Source organism: Cetorhinus maximus, chromosome 10 (genome assembly GCF_964194155.1).
Source record: "Cetorhinus maximus chromosome 10, sCetMax3.hap1.1, whole genome shotgun sequence".
Lineage (NCBI taxonomy): Eukaryota > Metazoa > Chordata > Chondrichthyes > Lamniformes > Cetorhinidae > Cetorhinus > Cetorhinus maximus.
The window spans coordinates 115,323,427-115,334,888 of record NC_135888.1 but is presented as its reverse complement, the minus strand read 5'-3'; the positions used below and the strand labels follow the sequence as shown (position 1 = coordinate 115,334,888).

Sequence of the window (11,462 nt, the reverse complement as noted above, 5' to 3'; positions counted from 1 at the left end):
TATAGTTACCCTTTAAAACACTCGTCTTAGATTGTACTTATGTCATGACTATAAGCATGGTGCCTTGTAAGCCATGACCAGTACCATGGGGAATATTTGTAAGACTCTTAAGCAGAGGGTTCTCAGCCCATACTTGGTATCAATGACACAAAACAAACTACAGATACAATTTCCACTTTATGTGTAAAACCTTTATTCACCCACTAAGCAATAGTTAAAACTTACAACACCAGTTGCTTAATAAGATCTGTGTGCAGGAGCTTGTCACCGGGTGGTTGGTCTGCTGAACTAATTCTTCTACACGACTTCCAGTGACTGGCCAAATCACACTTCCTGGTGGCAGCCAGTCCTTGGGAGCTGTGGCTTTATACCCGTTTCTGACCCTGGTCTCTCGGTTTATAAGGTAATGTCTTAAATTGAATCATCTGATTGGATTATTCATCTCAATGCAAAGACAACCTGCATGTGGTCATTTCCTGCTCTTAGCACGGGGTGTCTCCTGGTACCTGTTAGCAGTGGATGTGATTTCTGTATCTTGATAAGGCAGGAGGAAAGCCACTCACAGATAAGTCAGTTTCTGTAATCAGGGTGTTTGGTGGTTAGGCAACACCCCAGTGATTTGTCCTGATACGTGTGTGTCTGTGTATCCTTGTCCAACTTCTAATTTTTAAGAAGTTCCATATAAGCCACAGAGTTGATGTCTATGGTCAAAAATCTTCTCCCTTCACTCGATGTCCACCACACTCCATGTTCTTACCACCCGGTTCTGAGCTCAGGACATTGGTCCACTTCACAACTGGTTACATTTTGACACAAGTATAAAAATAATACATATTAAAAAGAAACAAAGGGAGGCTTTACAGCATCACAGGAATACACAAGATATCAAAATGCCTTACAGCTTGTAATGTGTATGTAGTTGCTGTCCAGCAGCCATAGCCCTTGATTGTTTGATAATCATCCCCTTTTCACATGCCCCTGCCAGGAACAGATGACCATTCAAACCAACCTCACTGCAGCTCCAAGACTTAATGGATTCTCACCTGATTGTGCACTGTTCATAAAGGAGCAAAGCTTGTTCATTGGACATTTGACCCTCAAAACCAGTACTCAGCTGAGCCTTGTTCTCCATGGCTTGAGCAGGTAATAATTAGCCCCTTCAATACGCCCAAAATAATTGTTGTGAACTGCTCCCACACACTTTGAGCACCTCCTATATCATTTTTTTCAAGCTTGATTTTCCAACTGCATCATTGATCACTGAATGATTTTTTCAGTCCATTGCGGAGTTTTACTTGGGGCTGGTGTACTTGGTCACCGTCTTTGTCCCTTCTGACATGGCGTGCTTGGCCAGCTCCCCGGGCAGCAGCAAGCACACGGTGGTCTGTATCTCCTGGGAGCTGATGGTGCTGCGCTTGTTGTAATTGGCCAGGCGGGAAGCCTCACCTGTGATGCGCTCGAAAAAATCGTTCATGAACGAGTTCATGATGCTCATGGCCTTGGAGGAGATGCCAGTGTTGGGGTGAACCTGCTTCATCACTTTGTAGATGTAGATGGAGTAACTCTCCTTCCTCAACCTTCGCCGCTTCTTGCTGCCCTTTGCTGCCGGTTTGTTTAAGGCTTTCTTGGCTCCCTTTTTGGGAGCTGGTTTCTTCTGATCAACCATCTTCAGTTTCAGAACATGGTGTTACTTACATATATGAGTGCAACCAGCTTGCAACCTCCCCCTGTCACCCACCAAGTTCCTCCCATCCTCTTCCATAGTCACCACCTCCTAATTACCATCCCTCCTGTAACTATCCAGCCTCCCCCTGTTACCTTTGACTCCATCATTTTCCGCGTTGATATTCCTACTCTCCCCGATCCCTTCAATGTTGATGCCCCCATGGCTTTTGTTGATCTGACCCCTACCCTTCTCAAGGCCACATGCACTCTTACTTTCTGAGATCTCCCCACCCATGAGACCATCCAATAACCCCTCATGACTTTTCAGTTGCTGACCTACAGAAGCCAGATAACTCCCCTGAATGTCACTGTACCTTCTGTTTCCCAATACTATAACTCTAATACCTTAGTTGACTGACCATGCCCTATACAGCATTCTGTGCATGACTGTCACTGTCCAGAGAGGCCTTCCCCCACCCAAGGGTGTGACCAAGACATACATGCCATGCAGAGCCATCTAACATGGCCTGAGGAGTGCCAGGTTAGTCTCTTATACATGCCCCCAATAGTGTGGCCTCATCCCCAGGACTGCCTCTTATACATGCCCTGTAATAATCTGATGTGTAATATACCTTTAAGAAGGATGGTATAATGGAAGATCATATGATTTTAGTACCCAATACCATAGTAGCGTGGGCTACCTTAGTAGTCAGTAGTCAGTAGTGAGTAGTCTAGAGTTAGAATCTGTAATGTAGAGACAGGGTTTGAGTTGTAAGCACACAAGTGTAGCTGCTGAGCTCCTTTGTAAATTACTAGAATGTGTTCTACCTAAGAGCTGTCTGCTGATCTACTCTGTCCATGGCACCAGTTCGGCCATCTCGAAACAAGCATGGATCCATTAGTCCAACTAAACTAAGGACCAAGATCCAACTTGCCCCCGATAGCGTGGTCTCATCCCCAAGACTGTTGCTCATATATGCCTCCGACAGCATGGCCCCTTCCCTAGGACTGTCTCTTATACATGCCCCCGATAGCGTGGCCTCACCTCCAGGACAGTCCCATGAGCATCCCCCTGGACATTACTTCAATCTTCCCCGGACAGTCTTTCAAATTTTACCCCCAGACAGTCTTTATCTCTGCCCCACTGTTCTTTCCCCACCTCCTGTCCTGCCTTGGTCTCACCCTCCCCCTCTGGCCATTCACCCCCCCCAACACCCCAGTCCTGCCTCTCTCACCCTTTTCCTCTAGTCATTCCACACCCACCCCCTCCCCATCTTTCCTCCATCTCTCCTTTGCCCTCTGGTCCTGCCTCTGTCTCATTCTTCCCTCTGGTCGTGCCTCCCATGCCCAGTCTTTGTGCAGCTTGTGCGACAAGCACCGAAATATCTCAGTGATGGTGTGAAAGGAAGGTGAAAGCAGCATCTGTTGACCTCCAAGTCACGGATGAAGCGATGCTCGCCAGGTGTGTGCTACTTCTATACAATCATAAAACAGAACGTTCCAATTAGTTGCTGGCGGGACATCTAATTTGGAGGGGGGAACGTTGGCCTTTTAATGAGCATTTATGAGATGCTAATGAATGCAAATCGGGTTCCCGGCATTGTTCAGCGGCAAACTCAACCCGTCTGTAACCCACCTTGAAAGGAGGGAGAACAAAGTTCCAAACTATTTTTCCACCAGCTGGAAACTGATTTTTTCATTCACGCCAAATCAAATGCCCCCGCCCGCTGCTGGCAGGAACGGAAGATTTTGTCCCTTGTCACAGATTAACAGTGATGGTGTGGAGCTGGTTGATATCTAGCAGTCGCTCATGAGCATTGCTTTTTATAGGTAAATGTTTTTCACAAATTTATTGTTTGATGGCAGCCTCCAGCATACCCTTTAAGGACTGTTGACCAAGCCACATGTAGACCACACTTTCCTGAACGCATATGGCCCAATGCCTGCTGTGATCAGGACAGGCCAATTTTGCAAAGGCTATGTTGCTTGTTTAAGGCCCCGTTTGCCAAGCGAGAGGGCGACATTGCGGGTGAAACAGTTAAAAATGTTTTTCAAAATTATGCACATTTTTCCTGGGACTTTTTTCTGGGACCTGTACATGGGGCATGTTATAAATTTTGGATTTGTTTTGGTTATTGTTTCCGATTATCATCACTGGTATCTCCTGTGAGTAGAGCTTCATCCAAATCAGAAGGTTCATTTTCCTATCCCGTGGGCCAGAATTTTACATTGAATGTGTGGGCACGTACCCGACTCAGAATCACGTGAAATCTCGTGAGAGTTTGTCAGGCGTATGTCCCGACGTCATCGCGCTAGCGCACAATATTATGGTTGGTGGGAGCCCCCGGGAGTCGGAAGTGCATCTGCTGACGATTAAGCAGGCAATTAAGCCCATTAAGGAGCCAATAGTCAGTGATTTTACATGGCCCGTCCACTTTTACAGTGGGTGGGAGGTGTCAGCTGTGGCTCAGTTCATAGCACCCTCGCCTTTGAATCAGAGGGTTGTGGGTTCATGTCCCAATCCTGGAAACCAAGAACTGTGATTGTACTCGAAAGAGTTGCAATCTGTGACTGTTGATAACTCGAAAGGTGGATGGGCCAATCGGCCAGGTGGCCTTCGCATTTTCACTCCAAATTCCATCTGGGGCGGGATAAAATGTCCAGGGTTAAATCAAATAAAAGAAAACGTTTGAGGGATGAGGTGTTATGTAGCCTGCTGTCAGGTAAATTTGCAGTATTGACACAGATTGCAGCAGTTTATTGAGCTCATTTCATCTTTACAGTACTGCAGCTCCCTGAGGCAGCTCCAGCCTTCAGGGAGTGTCTGCCAGCACCCTCACTTCTCTCAGCGCCCGCTCCCTTCCCGCCCTCACCTCCTCAATCACTCCAACACCCCCCAAGCCCCCTGTCACTGGTGAGCCCTTCTCAGCATGCGTTTCACGCTGGCTGCCAGTTAATTGGCCAGCCAATGTGAAATCGCGGCTGGGGGCCGATTATGACTGCCGGATGTGCATGTCGCGTCTGCTTCCGGGCCCACCGATCGCGCACACCCAACAAGCGCAAGATGCAGGCCCATAGTTAGAAAATTGATAGTGAAGGTGTATCAATGATATCCCTTGTTAAATGAACCAAATATCATGATCCTCACGTGTCCTTATGTATGCTTCTCCCATTTGCTAAAAGGCGGACTGATTAACACTTTAGTAAGGCGAGGCTAGAAACAAACAGCAAAGTCAGCAAGAGAATGTAAACATTGTTGTAACAGATTTTACCATATTTTCTGTGACACTTGATAGCTTTGGTATACAGAACCTGCTAGTTCCATCCAGCAACATTGCTAAGTACAAAGCTAGTTATTGCATGAGTGAGATTTTGCAGGTTGTCAATACAGTTGCCCTGAAGCTAATGAATGAAGTTGATGAACAGCCTTGCTAATGTGTGTAGCTCTGATGAAGGCACTACGGTTCAGACTTTCCTAAATCGAGATTCTATTTAGTGACTAAGAGGCACAGTAGTGCACTAAAAACACAAAACTGATTACAGTTTTTGTTGTTATCAAAACACGTTGACATACTTACAGCCATAATATGCTCTTTGAGAGTAAACAACTACAATAGGTCTGTAACTACAGGCAGTTGGAAATACTTTTCACTTAGAGCCTCTCACATTTAAACAAATATGCTAGAGAGAATAACGATACATAAAACTGTTTTTTTCTGATTATTAAAACGAGGGATTTTAAAATTAAGGAATTAAATATTCTATCCTTGTTTCAATCAGTGTCTCCCAACATTTGGACTATGGCAAGATTGTTAATTGATGAAATTATAGACAAGGTCCCTTACTGCCAGTGTGCTTCTGCATCTGATTTTCTTGTATTCGGTGTCCCCAGGTGATCTTATAGTCCCAGGTGCAGGAAGGATACGTTTTGGTGAAGCATAAATATTGGCCTACACCTGGTAGAACTCCCCGCCTCTCCTTTGAAACAGTGCCATGAGATATTTTACTTCCGCCTGAGAGGGAAAACGGGGTCTCCCGTTAACATCTCATTTGAAAGGCAGCACCACTGACAGTGCAGCACTTCCTCACCACTGTACTGGAATGTCGGCCTAGATCATGTGCTGAAGTTTCTGGAGGGGGTCTTGAACCCACAGCCTTCTGACGCAGAAAGAGTTCTACAGCATCTTGCAGCGTGATGTAAATTCAGAGTCATATGGAGGAAATTATATGATCCTGCCAAAGGAATGTTTTGTTCAGGCATTGAAATTTCTTCCGAGGAGCAAATTGATTATACTCCCGAAAATGTAACAAGACGATAGAAATCAAAATTGAAAATGTGACAAATGTTAATTACCACAAATTGTCTTGTTCAGACATAATTCTGCCTTGTTTCTTATTTTCTCACCTTTAGATAATGATTTCTGTTTATGCCAGTGATACAAACAACAAATATGCTGGTAACTTATTTATTGCAATTGTTAAATTGCTGTCCGTGGTACTTTAATGCAGTTGCTCACCTGCAAGTAACTGTGCAAATAATACATAAGCAACAAACACAAACATGTTAGCAGCAAGCTCAACAAGTGCACAGAAAAAAATGAAACCCTGGATATGATACACATTCAAAAAATGGATCTGATTTTCATAGAAAGTTATATCAGGTAAACAGGCCACTTGTCCCATCAAATCTATGCCATTCATGACCGTTTCACTTATGCAGTTGTGGTACACACATCCGTTAGAATGGATTCTGATATTTTATAAAAGTGTAAATGTTTCAGAAATCATAAAGAAACTTATAATTAAAAATATTGTATTGCACAATAAGTTGAAAATGGTTGTTACTCAACTTCTATTGCTCCTATAAAATGGTTGTTACTCAACTTCTATTGCTCCTATAACTTCTGACCAATACAAGAGCAAAATACTGCAGATGCTGGAAATCTGAACTAAAAACAGAAAATGCTGGAAATGCTCAGTGGGGAGAATTTTCTCCCCGTTTGGGGGGTTTGGGCGGGAGCGGGCACAGGTGCACGCGCAGCCGATCATCGCCCGCGATTGGCTGGGCGCTGCCATTTTACATGGGCAAGCCAATTAAGGCCTGCCCAGCGTGACGCGTGCCCGAAAGTGCTGAGCGTTCCCTGTGCAGGCGGGGGCAGGAGGGAGATTCGGGGCCTGCGCTCTTTCGCGCATGCACACAAAAGAGTGCAGAAATCTCCCTGAGGCAGTTTAAGTTCAAAAAAATTTAATAAAGGCAAAAAAAATTTTAAGACATCTCCCCTCATGTGAAACTGTCACATGAGTTGGGACACGTCTATTAATTTTATTAAAATTTTTTACAATATTTTAAAAACTTTCATGAAGCCTCATCCCGCCCGTGGATGAGGTTTCATGATAAATGCGAAGGCCGCCTGGTCTCTTCGCTTGCCCACCAACCTTAAGGTTGGACAGGCAGCTCAGTTAATTGTTTCAGTTGATGGTTAACAGCCCTTAATGGACTTGATGAGCTTGGATGCGCGCCCGCAGAACTGAAAATCTGAATGACGCACGGTGACGTTGGGACGCACACCCGATGTCACCACGCGTTATTTTACATGTCGGCGAGCGGGCCCCGCCCCCGCTCGCTGAGCCGAAGGTTCTGCCCAGTAGGTCAGCAGCATCTGTGGAGAGAAACATAACTGTTTCAGAAAACAGCGTTCTGATGAAGGGTCATCACGACCTGAAATGTTAACTGTTTCTTTCACAAATGCCGCCTGACTTGCTGAACATTTCCAGGATTTACTGTTTTTATTTCTAATTTCCAACCAACTCTACTTTTATAGAATGGCTAACTGTGTGCAGTTTTAGACTCCATATTTAAGCAAGGATATATTTACATTGGAGATGATACAGCGAAGGTTCACTTGATTGGTCCCTGGGATGAAAGGATTGTCCTATGATGGGATGTTGAGTAAATTGGGCCTAGAGGCGATCTCATTGAAACACACAAGACTCTGAAGGGGCTTAATAGGGTAGATGCAGAGAGATTGTTCCTGGGGAATCTAAAATATGGGGGCAAAAACTCAGGCTAAGGAGCTGATCGTTTAGTACTGAGATGAGGAGAAATTATTTCATTCAAAGGGTTGTGAAACCTTTGGTATTCTCCACCCCAGAAAGTTGTAGATGCTCCATCGTTGGATATATTTACAGTTGGGATAGACAGGCTTCTGGTCTCTCCGAGAATCAGGGGATATGGGAGTTGAAGAAGCGGAAAAGTGGGAAAAAGCAGGAAAGTGGAGTTGACACTCGAGTTCAGCCATGATCATATTGAATGGTGGAGATGGGTTTAATGGATCGAATGGGCTACTCCTGCTCCTATTTCTTGTGTTCTTGTGTAAGTAACTCGTACTAAATCTCTCTATATTCTTTTGATATTATCCATTAGTGCTTTTATTTTCAACAGAACAACACATTGGAAAATAATAACTTCTGGTTCTATTAAAAATCAAACAATAAAATATATGCCTGCTTTTTAAAAAAAATTCAATTTATCCTCTGGAGTGAATGCAGCTTCTTTCGATTAATTAACTTTGTTTGTTCCAAATATAAAAAAAATTATAGAACTTATCAAATTAATTAAACACTTCATAAATCAGAAAAATGCAATCAAGGGCAGAATTTTCTGCCTGTCAGGTGGGCGGAGCTGAAGCGGCTGTGGGCAGAGCTGGAGTGGCTGTGGGCGGAGCTAGAGAGGCTGTGGGCGGAGCTGGAGCAGCTGTGGGTGGAGCTGGAGTGGCTGTGGGCGGAGCTGGAGCGGCTGTGGGCGGGTGCGGACCCGACTGGCACCCGCAATCAGGTCCACGCCACCACTTTGCGCGGGTGGGCCAATTAAGTGGGAGTGGGCGGGCTGCGGCGGGTGTGCACAGACCGCGGGTCCAATAGCGACCTGGCAGTCTGTTTAAAGGAAGGCCTGGCAGCTCAAAATGGCCACGTCCCGGTCACACCGCAGGGGGCCGGGTGAGCAGGCCATGCTGGAGGGAAGGGCAGAGGAGCAGGGCAGGCTGCAGGGTAGGCCAGCAGGGGGCCAATGCACCCCTTGCTTTTCAGATGTCTGCCTTGCTGCCCTCCTTGAGGAGGTGGCAACACGGTGGGAGGTGTTGGTCCCCCAGGATGGGAGGAGGAGGCCCCCCCACATGACAAAACGTGCCTGGGAGAAGGTGGCGGAGGTGGGTGAGCTCCTGTAATGTGGTGCGGGGCACCTGGATCCAGTGCCGCAAGTGCTTCAATGATTTGTTGAACTCTGGAAGGGTGAGTACCCCACCTCCTCAGCCACCCCACCAAGTCTTACTGTTCCACCTCCTTGCTGTGGGAACAAAGACTGTGTGTTTCCTAAAGTGATGTACGCAGAATGTGTCCAAGGTGGCCGTTGGGGGGGTTTGGGAGCAGGCGTACTATCTTTGACTGATCAGCAGTAGCAGGGAGAGTGGGCACTGGAGGCCTGATATGGGCCTCTGTGGTTGGGGTGCGGCGTGCAGATTCCATGTGCAAATTGCCTCAATGAATGGTCTTCTCTGTTTTTCAGGAGAAGAATGCTGACAATGCATCTGAGCGTTCGAGGACTGGAGGTGGCCAGGCTCAGCTGCTGATGTTAAGCTGCTTCGAACAGGAGGCCCTGGAGCTTGAGAGGCGCTATGTGCCCAGGTCACCTGGTGTCGGTGATGCTGGGGCGGAACGGCCAGGTATTTGAGGTCAACAGTGAGATCCACTATGTCCTCCCACCATCCAAAGCACTGAGATTGTTTGATTTGTTATTTCTGCAACATTGCTCAGTCGCAGAGTGATAGAGTCAGAGGTGTGGGTCAAAGATAACGGTCCTTCAACCCTTCGAAGATGTGCGCATCAAACACCTTCCTAAGTCTCCTAATCCCATTTCCCAGCTCTATGCCCATGGCCTTGTATGCCATGGCATTGCAATTGCACATCCAAATACTTATTACATGTTAGGAGGGTTTCTGTGTCCACCACCCTTTCAGGCAGTGCGTCCCACATTCCCAACACCCTCTGTGTGCAAAAGTTGCTCATCACATCACCTGTCAACCTCATGCCTCTTACCTTAAATCTATGCCACCTGGTTACTCATCCCTCCGCCAAGGGGAAAAGTTCCTTTCTGTCGACCTTATCTTTGCCCCTCATAATGTTATAAACCTCAATAATTTCACCCCTCAATTTCCTCTGCTCCAGGGGAAATAACCCCAGTCTATGCTATGTCTCCTCATAAGTCAAACTCTCCAGCCCAGCCAGCATCCTGGTCAACGACCTCTGCACTCTCTCCACTCCAATCACATTCCTCCCGTGAAGTGCATTTCACAACTGCATGCAGAACTATAGCTGTGGCCTAGGCAGCGCTTTCTGCAATTGGAACATTACCTCCCTACTCCTATATTCTATTCCTCGGCTAATAAAGGCAAGTATGGCATTTACTTTCTTCAACACCTTATGTACCTGTCCTGGTACCTTAAGGGGCCTGTCGACATGCCCAGCAAGATTCCTCTGATCCTCCTTACTTTCCACGGTCCTACCATTCATCGTGTATTCCCGTACCTTGTTTATTTTGCCCAAGTGCGTCACCTTACACTTATCCACATAATATTCCATTTGGTATTCCTTGGGCTACCTGATCAGCCCGTCTATATCTGCCTGTAATGTAAGGGTATCCTCCTCACTATTTGCCACTCCACCAATATCCATGTCCATAGGCTCTGGAAGGTTGAGCGCATAATGAGCCGGGAGAAAGGGATGAAGTGTGTCATTGTGTGCACGCTAACTGATCCACTGTCCTTGTTATTAATTTCAGCACCATCAGAGCATGGCCGCCAGGAGAAATTGCAGATGCCCCCTCTCACACCTGAGGGCCCTCAAGTGTCACCTGCATCACACCATTTCTGCGAGGCAGGTACCAGCGCAGATACTAGCACCTCGGTGGGCATTGCAACATCGGCTAGCGTCCTGGGGCACAGTGGAGAGGGCATTTCACAATCACTGGAGGAGCTGGCAGAGACAGAGAGTGCTGATGGTGCCAGCAGTCGGAGGACTGCAGGGGACAAGGCACATGCACAGTAGGTGGCTGATGATGTGCCTCTGGAGTCGTCCGCGATGCAGCAAATGCAGGAAATGCGGCTGGGTGTGCAGGAGCATCTGGTGGAGATACAAGACACTATGCTTCACTTGATGTCCGTGGTGGAGGAGTCCACGCGGAGCATCACTGATGCAATGAGCCTCATGGCAGAGCGTCATGCTTCCTCCATGGAGAGGGTGGCGACTCTTGTGGAGAGGCGATTCCAGGAGTCCAATCAGGTCCGCCTGGGGTTGCGCTCCGACCTACAAGCCCTCACAGCACCAGTGGCCACAGCTGGTCAGTGCCAATGTGGGAGATGGTGTGGGCTTCAAGCTTCCCAGCTTGTTACGCATCCATCGATGGTGAGCAGGGAGGTCCGGGGTGACCTCACGTCGGTGCAGCAGCTGCCTGTCGTATCTGCGGGCTCCTCTTGCGGCGCTCTGGATGAGGGCACCAGCTGCTCTGCCCCTCTCCCAGTGACCACTTCATCGGGTGAGGCTGCGATGACTGGGGAGATGCCGACTAGCACCTCGGTGGATCTGGCTGATCCCTCCCAAGCGGGCCCAGCACTGGCTCCACGGGCCAGAGGACAACCGCCAAGGTCATCGAGGCCAACAGGACAGCAGAGTCAGCAGGCTGCCTCAGATGCCACTCCGAGCGATGGGGCAGCACCGCAAACAAAAGCATAAAGCACCTTAGGCAC

The 11,462-nt window shown here is 47.4% G+C and overlaps 1 protein-coding gene across 1 annotated transcript; it reads right to left on the bottom strand.

Annotated features, from left to right (window-relative positions):
* Positions 1-1,291: 1,291 nt before the first annotated feature.
* LOC144685288 (histone H2B 1/2-like) lies at positions 1,292-1,666 on the bottom strand. The gene has a single exon (XM_078549707.1). The coding sequence runs from the start codon at positions 1,664-1,666 to the stop codon at positions 1,292-1,294; it is 375 nt and encodes a 124-aa protein (XP_078405833.1).
* Positions 1,667-11,462: the final 9,796 nt, after the last annotated feature.